This window comes from Hoplias malabaricus, chromosome 9 (assembly GCF_029633855.1).
Source record: "Hoplias malabaricus isolate fHopMal1 chromosome 9, fHopMal1.hap1, whole genome shotgun sequence".
In the NCBI taxonomy this organism is placed as follows: Eukaryota; Metazoa; Chordata; class Actinopteri; order Characiformes; family Erythrinidae; genus Hoplias; species Hoplias malabaricus.
In genome coordinates, this window is record NC_089808.1 from 26,337,273 (window position 1) to 26,353,152 (window position 15,880).

Consider the following 15,880-nt stretch of genomic DNA (forward strand, 5'->3'; position numbering starts at 1 on the left):
GAGTGCTTGGATACAGACACTGGAGGGAAGACAGAGAAAGAGAGGGTGAAAGAAAATTTATTCTGGGCTGAATTTTAGTTTGGAAAAACTCTAGAAAGGATACTTTTCCCTTTCTTGTGCTCAGAGTGTACTCTCAGTTTTCTTCTCCTTCTTTTGTCTGCTCTCCTGGAATTTCATCACTCCAGAGCCTCCGGTAGCCACAGAAGCATCTCTGGAAGTTCTTTCTTTGGCTGTGGTCTCTGGACTTTTGCAGGAGTTTAAACAGAGTGGGAAATTGTTGGTCCAGCAAAGACCCAAGCATTGTTTCATCAGCGCAAGGGTGAGTTGATTTTGTTTGATAGCAGTTACTTGGGACTGAGGAATTGAATGCTCTTGGATGGTTCTGGGATGATTCTTGTATGATCCTGTGTGACATTACTGTGTGAGGACATTTCATGTGTAGTCAGCCTTTTACCACTGAGATAATTGTTGTGAACCTCAAAAATATCCGTTTCAATATGTATCTTTTAAAGTGATGACATGCAAAGCATGTTTTTTTTCCCTGATGAATCTTCCAGAGCCATATTTATTTGGGATGGAGTCATATAGGAATTGGACTGACTACTTTAATATACATAGCTACTTTAGCTGATTCATGATCATTTATGAAACACAGAAATTGATCTAGTTAGATTTTCCTAATGCAAATGTTACAAAAGTGCTAAAGCAATATCGAGATTTCAGTGGAGTAGCTCAGTGTTGCTCATCTTAAGAAAATCTAAATCTAGAGTTGCTCTGTTTCTATAAGTTTTCTGAGGTTTATGAAACTCCACATAATGCAAACAAAGTTTTCTCCTTTTACTGTAAGTCTATTCCCAGAACTGTTTAGGAACCCTTATTTCTGCGTATAACTGTAGCAGACAAACTACTTAATCTACAGTCAGCTTTGTAGTTATTATCAAAGTGATTTCATTTGCGAATATCTACAGTAGTTCTGGAATAGGTGGAGGGTTTTGAGAAGATCTTTGGCTCCTCTGATGATATATCTCCTCTTCATTTGGTGATGGGGATTCTGGTTTCTTACCTTTTGTTTACATCTGTCTTCCCAATAAACGGAATATTGCGGGATGTGAGGTGAGACACTGATAGAGGGAGATACTGAGGTGGAGCACATCCACCAATAGCACTTATAATTGATGTCCCCTGTGTTGTACCATATTTAGACCTGCATGCTCTTCTTGTAAAACAAGGCTTACAGTGTTATTTTCACACTTCCGTACCACACCTCCAGGTTATTGCTGAACTATTGGAATCATCTGTTAGATACATTTCCTGATTAGGAACTTGTACAATAGTAGGCCATATTTTAGGCACAACTGCTCAATTTATATGTTCTGTTGATTTACTAAGTGACACTGAGTTAGCAATCTCAACTAGCAACACTCTTATGTATTGCTCCTCTCTGTCAGCTATAATATAGTATTTATTTATGTAATAAATATAGATTTATTTTTTATATATTGGAGGAAAAAAGTACATGATATGTCAGTTTTTTTAACATCCATGTTGATTTATTTTCATTTATACGGTTATATTAGATACATTTATATTAGAAAATTTTGTGTGCGTGTGTGTGTCAATCAGGATGAAAGAAAAAAATAGAAATAAATCATTGATGATGTGGCATCCAAAAAATTAGGGTAGTAGAAAAGGGCTGATATGTAATGCAAAATAAAGTTTTTTTTATGTGTTTATTCCATTGTAGTTATTATTTATTGTTTTTAAAATGTTGTATATGCTTGTCTTCTATATAGATAGATAGATAGATAGATAGATAGATTTATTCAACTTTATTGTCTTTGCTCAGTACAAGTAAGTGCAGTCATCATGTACCAGAACAGCAAGTAGCGTTGCGTGTATGTGTGTGTGTGTGTGTGTGTGTGCATGGATGGTTTGGTTTGTGTATGCATGGATTGGTTGGGGTTAACTGTGTGGAAAAGTGGCTGTTAGTGAAACAAAACACACACACACACATTTGGTCTTCTATATGTTGCAGGCAGTATGTGTGATGTGAGTGTGGAGTGGCAGGGAGGCAGATGTGGAATGTTATTCACTGCTGTGATTGAAGAAAGGAAGACAGAAAGACAAAGACCCAGATACTGAGCTCAGAACAGCTGGAAATTCAGGAAGCTGGACGCTAAAATACTGAGTTAGGCTTGAGGTAAGTGTTAGCGGAAGGGTTAGGTTAAGGCTAGGTTTATGTTAGGGTTAGGATAAAGGTTACAGTTAGGATTAAGCAAGTAGCAGTTATGGTTTGGTTTAGGGTAAGTCTCCACATATTTAACATGTTTCATATATGGTTGTGTCCTGTAGGCTGTGAAGGCCCTGTCAGCTCCAGAATGGCAGAGCTCCTGAAGCCCAACATCAACAGCCTGGAGGTCCCAGGTACCATATTATACCACTTCATTAACATGTCTCCAAAATCTTACATTTGAATACAAAGTAATGTAAAGAGATTTTATCCATTTTGGAGCATGTCTAATATCCGTAATTTAATTTCACACAGTTTAAAAAAACAGCCAGTGTGTTCAAATCAGAAGAAGTGCAGATGTATGATTTTCTCTGGACAGAGATGATATATAATAAAAATGTAATGTGTTCTAACAGCTATTCAGACTGAAGTCTGAGCTAAGGAGTGTTTTTGTAGCTATCAGGGAACCATGTGGTCATTCCTTCCTTTTCTGTGGCTGTGGTGGTCATGGGTGTGGCCCACCCTTATCTGCTCTCCCCTCTCCAGGAAATATCAGAATGCATGTATGTGTGTGTGCGTGTGTGTGTGTGTGTGTGTGTGTGTGTGTGTGTGTGTGTGTGTGTGTTTATATGTGTTTGAGTCTGATAACATTCCGAACATTCCCATGAGTGGGCTTTCCATCTTATGTATCAGAGTGTCCACAAAGGTTTCCTAAAGCTGCATGCATGGTTGGTCACTATGACAACAGTATAATCACCATGACGATCAAGGGAGACTGAGAACAGGTCATTCCCTTCTGTAGTCTTTCAAGACCATTCCGGAATTGTTGGAATGCTGTGCTCAGTATTCCTGCCTGAAGCTTGGGACTGATATGGGTCTCTTAAGTGTGAATGTGCTGAAAGCTGTCTCTAGATTATACTGACAGCTCCGATGGTCAGAACACTGATTGGTCATTTCTAATGGCCTTCAACAGATGCAAGTGGCTGGAATGTTGGGATAGAAATTGATAATCTCCTGATATGCTGATGTGAAATAATGTAACATGAAATTCTGCACAAAAGCCGTAGACCGTCTGATATTTAAAGCTGATTATCTAAGCAGGAAGCATGTGTTATTTTTGAAAAATATTAAGGGATTATTTATGAATTAATATTAATCCACTAATAACATATTTGTTTTAACATAATCCAAACAGTTTCTTAAAAATCCCAGAATGTATTCATATTGTACAATATTTAGTGGTTTGACTACATTTAATTGTTAAACAAAAATCTTTTCTACTATATTTATGCATATTATAAGTAATCAGTGAATTCAGAGTTATAGTTCAGTTTGCTACATTTACCCTTTACATTGTTCCGACTTTTTAGAAGAACTGAACAGTTTTGTACAAAATTATATGGCTACATTAAAAGTTACACATTTTTGCAGTGCATCTTTTTCTAAAGACTGTGATGTTATGTAGGTTCTTTAAGAATCTTGTTACTCTGCTGTTGGTTTTCCCCACTTTAAAAGACATTTTATGACTGAACTCCCTCAGTACAAACACCTGGAGAACCAGTCTGAAATGTTCCAGACACATCTCCCTAAAGTCTCGTCATGACGTGTTATTCCTGTTGAACAAGGACATGACCTCAACTGTGCTTGCATTTAGAAGGATAGATCAGTCACTTTTTCTTAATATCAGTGTCTTCTTTTCTTCTGCCAGGCAAAGATATATCCATGTCCACATCTCCATCAAGCTCTCCCTCTCCATCCAGAAACGAGTGCAGTATTGCTCCTCTGACTCCTTCCCCCTCTCCGGTAAAGTAATAGACTTTAAAATAAATTGCTAATGCCTTTGATAGTTGTTTTAAGAGGTATTAAATCTTTTTATTACACAGAGCTTTTTAAGCCTTAAAAAGGTTCTTCACATACTTCATAAAGTGCCTTTCTAGACACCTGAAAATGCTTTACCTTCTTTAAACCGTGCATATCTCATTTACAAAATACACAACAGTACCCACTTTTCTGTGCATCTACTTACAAAAGTCTGCAGTTAACTGGGGTGTAAAAACATTCAGTGAAATATTCCAGAAATAAACAATTCATAGATTTAAACGTATGTGAATTTATTATGAAGAATTTTCCAACTCTTTAAACCTAACCTTAATCTGAGTAATCTCTACATTGTTGAGTAACCAAGTAAACAAAGGACGGTTTATGGTAGAGTTTGGTATTTCTACAGTTTCAAGCATCTGCTGGGTGTCTTGGAATTTGTCCCTGTGTGTAGGTGGGGTGCAATATGTTCAAAAACTTGTAGACAAATTTATGCCAAATGACTGCAGGAGGGATCTAAAGCCCTGGGCATTGGAGCAGTTAAACTATTTTCTCTGAAGTGATGGAGCACCATTACATAGCTTTGGGATGAGCTTGGAATAACTTTTGTGATCTAGAAATAATCCACCAAATGTTATGCTGTGGTTCTTTAATGAACCATCTATTTTTAATGGGTTCTGGGAAAATAAAGGTAAGGGTATTTCTTCCTCAGTATCTTATAACATGCTTTAGCATCGTTATGAGGTTAGGTACAATACTTCAGCTAACCTCAAACCTGGGATACAGTCAACTTCTGGATGCCCTCAAACACAGAAATGGCAATGCAGGAAGCGGTATCTGCACATGTCTGCAATTACATTCCTTAACTTAGTGCCCAGTGTTGGGCTTTTAGACCAGAGCTGTCTTAAGTTAATTCTGCTTTCTGTTTATGCTCTGTAATCTGTGGTCGGCTGTAACCTGACACTACCTCCAACAAGGATTAAAAAGATATTTAACCACCAAACACACCCTAAGGAATGAAATGGGAATGTCAGGTCTCTATAAATAAGTCTTTTTAAGAATCAGGAAGAGGAGGGAGAAGAGGCTGTTCCTATTAGTACCAGGCAGAGATCTGCTAACCACTCTGAAACTAGAGTTTAGAGTAAAACTCTGAAACACACACACGTATGTTTTTCTACCTTGTTGGGAAGAACTTATGTGTGTCCTAACTGTCTTATATAGTAGTATGTAAATATTTTAACGTAAACACAGGCCTAATCAGTTACTTAAGTGAGATCTGCTTTTTTGAAAAGAATTCTTTGTTTTCTACAATGTAATCTCTGCATAATTTATTTATTGATTTAAACAAATTCATTCCGAAATTATTGCTGCAAAATGGAACTGAGTTTGTTAAAAATCTAAATGATTAAAATATTTTTAAATAAAGTTTTGACAAAACAGCAAAATACAAAATTGTCTTTTTAACATTTCACCCTTCGTCTCTTCTTTGCGTCTCTATTTCTCTCTGTGTTTCTTCTCTGCTTTCTTTCTCTCTTCCTCAGAGGACAGAGGTGAGGCCACGTGTAGCTCGCCCATTTTTTGTAGTTGTGGCTATTGATTTTGGAACAACTTCTAGTGGCTATGCCTTCAGTTTCACTGAAGACCCAGAGGCCATTCATATGATGAGGTAATTAAACACAGTCCTTAATGATCCTGTATCAATTATTATTAATAATGGACTAAAAATCTTGTGTGAACTGTGGTGATTCTGAAATATTATTATGTCTATTTATACATCTCCTGGTTTTTTGGTCTTTGTTTCACCGCTGTATAGTTTTTTCAGACTTGTGTATTTAGTGTGCTTTTAAAAATACTGATATGTAACAAAATAATAAAATTAAACAGAGTGATATTTAAGATTTAATCAAATCACTGTAATTAATGCTCTTTCTTGTTTAAAAAAGAACAAGCACTACACATTTTCTAGTGCACCTGACCGTGCGCTCCAACCTTCCTCCAACCCTTCTATGTTCTAATCTGCACAGGCGCTGGGAGGGTGGGGATCCAGGAGTGGCCAATCAAAAGAGTCCCACCTGCTTGTTGCTGACCCCTGAGCTACGTTTCCACAGTTTTGGTTTCGCAGCTCGAGACAGCTACCATGATCTGGACCCCGAGGAGGCCCGACACTGGCTTTACTTTGACAAATTCAAGATGAAGATTCACAGCACCAGCGTAAGAGATCAGACATTACTTACAAGCTCCAGTTTGTAAGATTGTATTGTCCAGTTGGACAGCATTGTTGTGTACAGATCAGTGTTGGTAAGTTTGATAGCATTGTGGAGAATGGAAGGCTCGTTCACTAGAAAATTAATACATAATTCCTTAAAAAGGGATGACACTGTGTCTAAGTCATTTTGGACCTATTGGTCTTGTTCTCTCTGGATGTTCAGCGTGGCCCTCTATTTCTCCTATTACTCAGCACTCTGCTAGCCAACCTGGGTGTCCTTTAGCTAACAAAAGAGAACTGGCCAATTAGCATTCACCTCCAAGTGTGTTGAGCGTTCCAAGCATGTGCTTGTCTTCAAACTCCCAGCTAGGGGTTGTGTAACTGGGGAGACCGAGCAAGTGAGTGAAACAGGAAATGACTAAGTCTAGGAAGAAAACTGAGTTAAAAATGAATAAAATTAACAAGGTTGAAGCATAAACTTAGACTGTCTCTGATTTTGCTTTCATGTAGGACCTCACCATGGTGACAGAGTTAGAATCAGTGAGTGGACGGAGAGTTCCAGCTATTGAGGTCTTTGCACATGCTTTGAGATTCTTCCGAGAACATGCTTTAAAGGTAAAGGAGTCCTTTTTTTCCCTAGTAATTTTCTTCTACTATCACACACAAAAACTGAATCAAGATGGTATGGCATAAATAAATTAAAGGAGAAAACCCGAACAAAAAACTGTGTTATATTTCCTGACTTACATGCTGCATATACATGACTTTATCAAGTAAACTGTTAAAGTTATTTTTCCGCTGTAAAAAGTGAAATAATTGTCCAAAGATTAAGCCAATGGGATATTTATTCTTTTAGTAGAGCTCAAACGTAGATGCATGCTAAAGCAATGGACTATGTTAAAGCTATGTGTTTGTATTGGGAGCTTGTTAGTTGGGGTCTTCTTCTTTTTAAATTTTTTTCCACTTGGTGGAACCCCTCAGGGAAGGCCCTGGGGAAAAGGTCACCATCAAGGTTCCAGTCAAAGCTTAACTCACACAACCGGAAAATCCATCATTAGCTGAGGATCTGGGCTGTTTAATATGATACAGACTCAGGTAGACAAAGCAGATTTTTTCATGCTTATTTCATGGACTGTGTGGGCAGTGCAGTCCATCTCGTTTTATTGCTTAGGTAAGGAGGAGAAGGGCCAGAGAATGTGAGTGGGAATGAGTGTGTCAATGTGTTTGGTGTGTGTCAGGAAAAAGGAGAGAATGGCTGCTGTTTTTGCTTGTACTTATACTTGCATGGAAGGGGGTGAGCCTTTTTCACTCAATATCAATGTTAGCAGTCACCCTTCTCACACTTGTATAAACAAATATATTTCAGTTTGAAAACAAACAGGAAAGTACAGATCATATAAAATCATTTATATAATTACATATATAATTTACTTAATGTAACTGATTACTGCCAATTGCATATAAAATGAAATTATACTTGCAGTTATGTTAGAGACTTAGATTAATGCCAGCATTTATGAATTTATATATGTGTATAATGAGTGTAAATCATGTTTTTCTTGATTGAGTTCATCTATATTCAATGTAAGGATTCTTGTTCACCAAACTGTCACTTAATGTAAAAACAAAGAAAATGTTTGTGTGTGTGTGTGTGTGTGTAGGAGGTGAAGGACCAGTCTTCCTCTGTGCTGGAGGGGGATGATGTCAGATGGGTCATCACTGTTCCAGCTGTGTGGAGACAACCAGCCAAACAGTTCATGAGAGAGGCAGCTTACCTGGTAAAACACCAGAGCGGAGGCCACACCCACTTTCTGTCTAAGCGTGAAATCATATACATTTCAGTTCTAAAATTTTGAATCTGAGTTTTCAAACAGTATTTAATAATGCTGCAAATACCTACAAAAATGATACTGTTTTGATGCTTCTACACAATTTCACAGATTTCAACTAGAACACTGTAAAAAAACATCTTAATATAATTTATGGTGTTTGCATATGATGTTGCCATTCACATTCTCTAAGTAATATTTGAATAAAATAACATCAGTTATTAATACAACAAGTGGTTCCAGGATTTTGAATGCTATTGTAAATCATATCGAACAGGCAACCATATTGTTTCCATCAAACACACACACACACGCAGAAAGATGACGTTATTCACCCAGACTCCCGAGTACAGTCGAGGCTTCCGGAAATGTGCGTGAATGGAAAGGAATGTCTTGTCCTAATCGCTCCACACATCAATGGGGATATGGAGAGGGTGTGTTTGTGTGAGGATGTGTGTGTGACGCCACTGTGACACAGCATCCATCATGTGTGGTGATGTGTGTTTTTTCTATTTCTTTCTCAGTAACTGATCGTTCCCATTCAAAGGCAGAGGGAGTTAAGTATTCATAAAGCAATGCCAAAACTGCAGTCAAATACAGCACATTTGAATCAACAATGTTTAAAAAATACTGAACTTAAATTAGCAGTCATTTTTACCACCAAACTGTGATTATATATTATTGTTGATAGAGCGTCACTCTTAATGAATGTAGAATCAAATGACCCTGACTTGAAAAGGTTTATGTTCCAGAGTGGGACCGCCACATGCGTGTAATCAGATTTAAAATAAGTTAGTACAAGAACAGTGGTGCAGTAGGTAGTGTCACAGTCACACAGCTCCAGGGACCTCCAGGATTTGATTCCCGCTCCGGGTGACTGTCTGTGAGGAGTTTGGTGTGTTCTCCCTGTGTCTGCATGGGTTTCCTCCAGGTGCCCCTGTTTCCTCCTGTGTCTGTAGGTGTGAGTGTGTGTGTGTGTTGCTCTGTGAAGGACTGGTGCCCCCTCCAGGGTGTATTCCCGCCTTGCGCCCAATGATTCCAGGGAGGCTCTGGACCCACCGCGACCCTGAACTGGATAAGCACTTACAGATAATGAATGAACGAATGAAGAACTCTGTTAAATCTTGGAAACAGTATATATTGTAATGTTGGAGTAGGGAATTGAACCCTAGTTAATTAGTTACCCAATTTTGATATTAGCAAACTAGTATAAATGAATCATTAACTACTAAGAAACTGTTATGAAACCTATGCAGCTGTATGAGTGAGAAACTTAACTGTGACTCCACATATGGACTTTTAAGCTTTAAGGGTTTAACGTTAAATTCTTTGGTCATTTGATGTGCTTACTCATCATGCTCCAGGTGCACTAGATATCCTTCCACTCAATTAGACTCAGCCGAGGCTCCTCTCTGCTCTTCTTGGGTCTAAAGCTGGTTGGAGAGCGGCGCGTATTTTCCTCCTGCTGGTGTCACTGGGTTTGATCAATGTTCGAGTCTGGCTCACAAACACAGGAAACCACGCCTGCTCCCGCCAAGCGAACGAGAGATAGAGAGAGAGAGGGAGGGGACAGAGGGAGAGAGATGAAGGGAGGTAGAGAAAAACACAGCAGCTTGGTCCTGACCCCATTAGGCTTTTAGCTGAGTGTCCAGCTTCCAGGTGAAGCTCTGCATCCCACTGCCTAGCAAACGTAGCTTAGCCAAACAAAACCCAGAGGACTCAGAATGACATGGTACTTTTAACATCTTTTCAACACTACAGACAAATATGCCAAGGCATAAAATCAGAGAGATCTTAAATCCATACAAGAAGAAGATAACATAAATTTACCAAACTGCTTTTGTGTTTTAGTGGCAATCCACCGTTAATAAAATCTTTGGAAGTCTATAAGGACACCAGAAGGGTGAAACGCAAATGTAATATTTAAGGAATGATATCCATCCATCCATTATCTGTAACCGCTTATCCAATTTAGGGTCGCGGGGGGTCCAGAGCCTACCTGGAATCATCGGGCGCAAGGCGGGAATACACCCTGGAGGGGACGCCAGTCCTTCACAGGGCAACACAGACACACACACATTCACTCACACACTCACACCTATGGACACTTTCGAGTTGCCAATCCACCTGCAACGTGTGTTTTTGGACTGTGGGAGGAAACCGGAGCACCCGGAGGAAACCCACGCGGACACGGGGAGAACACACCAACTCCTCACAGACAGTCACCCGGAGCTGGAATCGAACCCACAACCTCCAGGCCCCTGGAGCTGTGTGACACTACCTGCTGCACCACCGTGCCGCCAATGGAATGATAGTTTTGTCTTATTTCCTGTTGAGAAGTGTTTCTATTACAGAAGGAAACCCTTTATATAAATCTCTAAAAAGATAGATTTATCAAATACTGGGCAAAATGGATTAAATACATTACTTTAATTGATCCTTATTGTTCGGGAGAAAAGGAGTGCAGCAATAATGAGCTATAACGAGTAAACAGGCAAGTTCCATTGACACCAGAGATCATAAAGCATAAAGTCGGGGTGGCACAGCAAGGCATGTGAATGTGATGCATTATGTATGTCACTATAACTTCCACTGTAATGGAAATATATCATTTTATTTTGTTGTGTTAATACATTTTTTTATGTTAATTACAGTTACAAAAAAAAATCATGTGGAATCTGGAAGCAAAAGACATTTACATATCTGTCAGAGTGTGAGGTGGGGTGGAGCAGATGATAGTTATAATGTCTTTTGCAATAAATATTTAAATTAGAGAAAAAAATGCAACCTCTGATGCAAAAAAGATGCAACCTCTGATTTTGAAGGAAAAGTTACAGAAGGCTTCTGTCAAATAGACTCAACAAAACAGAGGCTAGAAGGTTTAAACACTAATCTCTCACCCTCCTATCTCTCTGTCTCACTTTATCTCGCTCTGTCTCTTTGTAGGCTGGTCTGGTGTCTCCAGACTCTCCAGAACAGCTGCTCATCGCTCTTGAACCTGAAGCTGCCTCCATTTACTGCAGGAAACTCCGCCTCCACCAGGTCATTGACCTCAGCCAACGTCCACTGACAAATGGCCTGGACCTGGATGGGTCCCACCCCTTCGATTCCAGCTTCAGGCAAGGTAATGGAGCTCTCTTTGTTCCCCTGCTAACATATCTTTCTCTCCACCATCATGTTTTTTCCTCCTAATGATAAACATGGTTATACAAGTAGGGCACTGGGCACCACTCCAATAAAACAGAGTGTATTGACTTCCTACATTAACATTAAATCCAAAACATATCCAAGGTCTTGGGAATAAAGCAGGTCTTTCATCCTTCCTTGGGGTTTGTGGTTTTGTGGAGGAACTTATTGTGTTCTTCTTTGCAGTACAAGTGTATCTATAGCGTGTGTTGGGGGGTGGTGGTGGTAGATGTAGAATCAGATAGAGCTTTAGTGGGGGTCCAATCAAAGCAGTATGGAGAGGCAGCATGTGGTTTATGTTAAGAGGGAGTCAGCGAGAGTGAGAGAGAATGAATGAGGGGTTTCAAACTGTGGTTCATCTTACGCTCATTGTCCCTAAGGTCAGCACGCTAAAGTAAACCACCATCAGTGTCTGTCATAAGACAATTGCCCTTGTTTATTTAAACTCTCCTAAACAAGAAAGACCATTATTCACTCTAGCTTTCTAACTCAGAGTAATAGACTTGTCCGGCATTTTTCATCCAGGGCTCTGCTCGCTTCTCTTAGATGTTGTTTGTATTTGTCATCGGAATGTGTACAGTGTAGATCTCAAAGGTAAAATTATTTACAGACATATACAAAAGCATAAAAATACATTTCATCTTGAACACTGTTTAGGAAAAGGAGACCTGATCGTATCTTGATTGTTTGAAATGGTCATGTGTAAAAATCCTGTGTTCTGATTGGAGGATAATCAGATCAGAGCGAGTAGTTGCCAATAAACTGAATACCTGTCATACATGACTAGAAAACAGGTAAATTAACAGTAACTGCATTTGTTGGGCTTTGTGTCGCTGAAACCCTGTCTTATTTGAGTGTGCTTTGTGAAAGAGGGCCTGCTTGCATCTGTAGCCAAGGGTTGATTACCATGGAAAATAATTTTAATATGTTCTCTTTGAAAAGGACAGAAATCCCACCGACTAAAACCTCTTATAGTCGAAGCCATGGGGCTGATGTTGATTCACCCTCTTATAGGCTTCTACTGTACATGTGTTTTTCGTTAGTGTTTTTGTTTTTGTCAAGGAAATAACTCTCCATGCAAATCGATTTTATGCTATAGATGAAACAGATAGAAATCAGGTTTTAAAAAATAGGACTATATTTTTAACTTCACAAAAGCCTGGACCTACTCACTCAAGGACACGCACATTCACTTTTGTAATTGAAACAAGGTGCTTTTGGACCATGAACTCTCTTTTGTTCTGTTTACATTTAAAATTTATCTTTTTCCATACACTCTCTTTCTCAAATGTTTTCAAAAACTGCACGTGTGAATGACAGCTCCCTGTTCTTTCATCTACCAAAATCTGTTTGACATAGAAACTGCTCTAAATTTGTTCCTCCATTTTCTTTCAAATGTTTCACTCTAAAATCTGAGAAGCAGAGGCCAAGACCTCTCAAGCTACTGAGTGCCAAACTGCCTTCCAACCATCGGAAATCAGAACCTTCACACTTTTACAGGTAGTTTACACTACTCCCGTAGTGTAACATCCAAAAAGATTCATATTATCAGTTATCACACTCTTAAACATACATCATTTTACATTCTCTTACAACCCTTTGAAACCTACTGAGATTATTATACTATCTGAGGTGAGTTTCCTAAAAAAAATGGTCAATGAACAAAAAGCTAATGAAGTGTGTGAGAAAGGGAGGAGTCAGTTCTGTGGGTGCTTCCACAGACTGTTGTGGCAATGGCCATGCCATCCTGGGAAGAAGAACTCTGGAGGCAGGAACAGTCTGGCTTTCTGGCCATTTATTCATGTTCACAGTCATCTTCCTTGCTTTCCTCAGCTCTCTTTGTCATAGCTGTGTCCCTTTATCAGTTTGTCTTTGCCAGGTCTTTCTCACTGAAAGCACACCAACAGGTGCAAACAAAGTGTTTTAAAGCATGGCAGTAATGTACTTTTTTAATTTAGATAAAAGATAGGATGTCTCGATTCAAACTCTGTACAGCAATATCTAAACAAACAAATATTCACTCAACTGTACGCTGTAATACTAATGACCAGATTAACTTACCGGGAGGTGGTAGAAATGTCTAAAGAGTCTAAAGATCTAAAGGTCTATGTCCTCACTGATGTTCTTTTCCTCATCGTGGCTATTCACATACATTCCTAGCCATTTTTGATGCTCTTGAATAAACAGATTCTTTAATCTTGGGCTTTGAAAGTTATCCCAGGAGAAATTCCATGATACAGGAGCATCTCTGAGCATGATTCCACCCAAAGGATTCTTAAAGATGATGCTTTTGGCAAAGTGACAGCTGCAGACATGAACACCAGTGTTTACTTGAAAATTTGCACCTTCTACCCTTTAAACTGCCTGAGTCTGTTCAGATATTAGCAGGTGCTTGTTTGGAAATTTATGAAGACGAAGGTATGGCTGTTTTTGTTTTAGTTGTGGCACCGAGGGACACAGCCAAACACCTTAAATGTGGACTAAGGCATTTGATTTGGTTTGACCACAAATGAAATTACAGAAACTGACAGAAGGGAGAAGCCAGAAATGTTAAAAGGACATAATAAATGATAGAGAGAAATCATTTCTGCACTCATATTATTGGTTAGAACAACATAAGCACTTTGTGAATGAGTATCAACTAGCATTCCTGAATCTTCTTTGTGCTACAGTGCTTTTGTGTAACCATGGTATTCATTCATTTATGACTATGAATACTTATTAGTTTTGTTGGGTTGGGTATTAGTTGGGTATCCGCAATAGTAAGATAATAATAGTAAATCTTTAATATTAAGTTACGAATGTTAACAAAGTACTGTGTTATGAAGCTTTTGGGAAACACACTCCTGACAGGTTTTTAGGGTTTTTATGGCTATTCTCTGGCATAGCTCCAAGGAACTGTGTGGCCAGCTTACTTTTATGACTGTAATCCAATATCAAACACACACACATGCAGTCAGACACACTTGCTCTCCTTTGTGCTTTCTAATACAATTTCTGCACCTTGCTGCCGTTCTTCAGCATTTTACTCCAATGACGTCAGCTATTCTTGGATGCCATTATTTTCCAGTTAGATTTTTTTTATAATACTTTTTCTTCTCAATTGCCATTTCTTACTGTAAATGGTTTCCAGACAGGGCCCTAAAAGCACAGTGCTGAAGCTCATGCTTTTCTTCTCTGAAAACCTGGCACGCACAGCGAGGATTTGTGACTGCTTGATTGCACAAATTCTACTTGGATCGCTCCACTCTCATAGAAAACAAGAACCTGAGTGCGTAGATTGGCATTTGACTATAATAGTAACATAAAGGAGTTCAGAACTAGCCTGGAGCACTAATTACTGCAGATGTGGACCATGAGTAATGCCAGTTTAATGGAGAGATTACTCGTCATTGCTGAGTCTGTTGCAGACTGTTCAGGTTGAGTTGAAAAGAACAGGCAAACACCACTTATATATGTACATATGCTGAGGAAATACAGCAACAGTAAAATTGCTCCCTCTACAATAAAAAAAGATAGAGCCTTAAGACTGAAACTGAGATCCTTCCCAGTCCAGTAGGTTATAATGAACTGTACACTGTAAAACTAATGCTACGAGACACTGCTCCCTTTACTGTGTGTATTGTTAGACCTGAGCTGAAGCTAGTTGGCTGGCATGGAGAAGAGTGTGTTCTGGACAAAAAGCTCATGTTCATTTAAAAGTTTATTATTGTTCCAGAAAGCCCCCATCTCCTCTTACGTGGTGCTGTAATGTGGTTTTTGTTAATGCAGACCATGTGCTGGTGATTAGTAACGATGGTCCTCAATTTGAAGTGTGTATGTTTGTGTTTGTGTGTGTGTGTGTGTGTGTGTGTGTGTGTTACAGCACGCGAGCAGCTTCGCCGAGCTCGACATAGCCGGACATTCCTTGTGGAGAGTGGAACTGGAGAACTGTGGTCTGAGATGCAGACAGGTAGCACACACACAATCACACAAGCATACAGCCCTATACAACTATTGACAACAAAAATAAATATGCCACTTTTTGGTTATTTTTAGAGTAATTTCTTATTTATTTTTTCAGCTTAACATCCTAGGGAAAATATTATTTTCATATTATTATATATTATTATAAATATTGTACTTCTCCTTTACTTAGAAAATAAAACATATTAAACAGACGTATGTTTTTTAACCAGAGGCACCCAAACATTGCTTACAACAAAATATTTACTAAGACGTTAAATGTAATTTTATAACATTTTAAAAGTGTTTAAACAGTTTAAAAATATTAACATTTTTAAAAAAAAAAAAAACACAAGTTTTTTTAAACCCTCATGGTCACTGCTGGACTGAGAATAGTCCACCAGCCAAAAACATCCAGCTGTTGAAGGAATGTCGGGCAGCTACAGATTAACTATCTGACTTTACATCTACAACGCCAATCAACAACATAGGTGTGTCTAAAGTGGTCAATATAAGGGTGCAGGGTTTAAAACGTACAGCAGCACCACTGTGTCTGATTCAATCATACCAGCGTCACAATCACATAACCACCACTGTTGTGCTGAGTATGATCACTACATAATAGAAGCTTTATGGTGGTTGTGTGGGGGGTGCTGAGCATTGAAG

The 15,880-nt window shown here is 38.8% G+C and overlaps 1 protein-coding gene across 2 annotated transcripts in view; it reads left to right on the forward strand.

Moving 5' to 3' along the window:
- hspa12b (heat shock protein 12B) overlaps positions 1-15,880 on the forward strand; it is a 22,300-nt gene continuing 6,420 nt past the window's right edge. The window contains exons 1-9 of one of the 2 annotated variants that reach the window (XM_066680865.1): positions 1-319; positions 2,353-2,424; positions 3,939-4,033; positions 5,590-5,714; positions 6,073-6,259; positions 6,765-6,869; positions 7,916-8,032; positions 11,030-11,207; positions 15,135-15,221. In XM_066680865.1, coding sequence (XP_066536962.1) covers positions 2,379-2,424; positions 3,939-4,033; positions 5,590-5,714; positions 6,073-6,259; positions 6,765-6,869; positions 7,916-8,032; positions 11,030-11,207; positions 15,135-15,221 — 940 coding nt within the window. In that variant the 5' untranslated portion in view covers positions 1-319; positions 2,353-2,378. Of the gene's footprint in view, positions 320-2,148; positions 2,201-2,352; positions 2,425-3,938; positions 4,034-5,589; positions 5,715-6,072; positions 6,260-6,764; positions 6,870-7,915; positions 8,033-11,029; positions 11,208-15,134; positions 15,222-15,880 lie in introns of those variants that run through there. The other variant, XM_066680866.1, reaches the window with a different exon arrangement.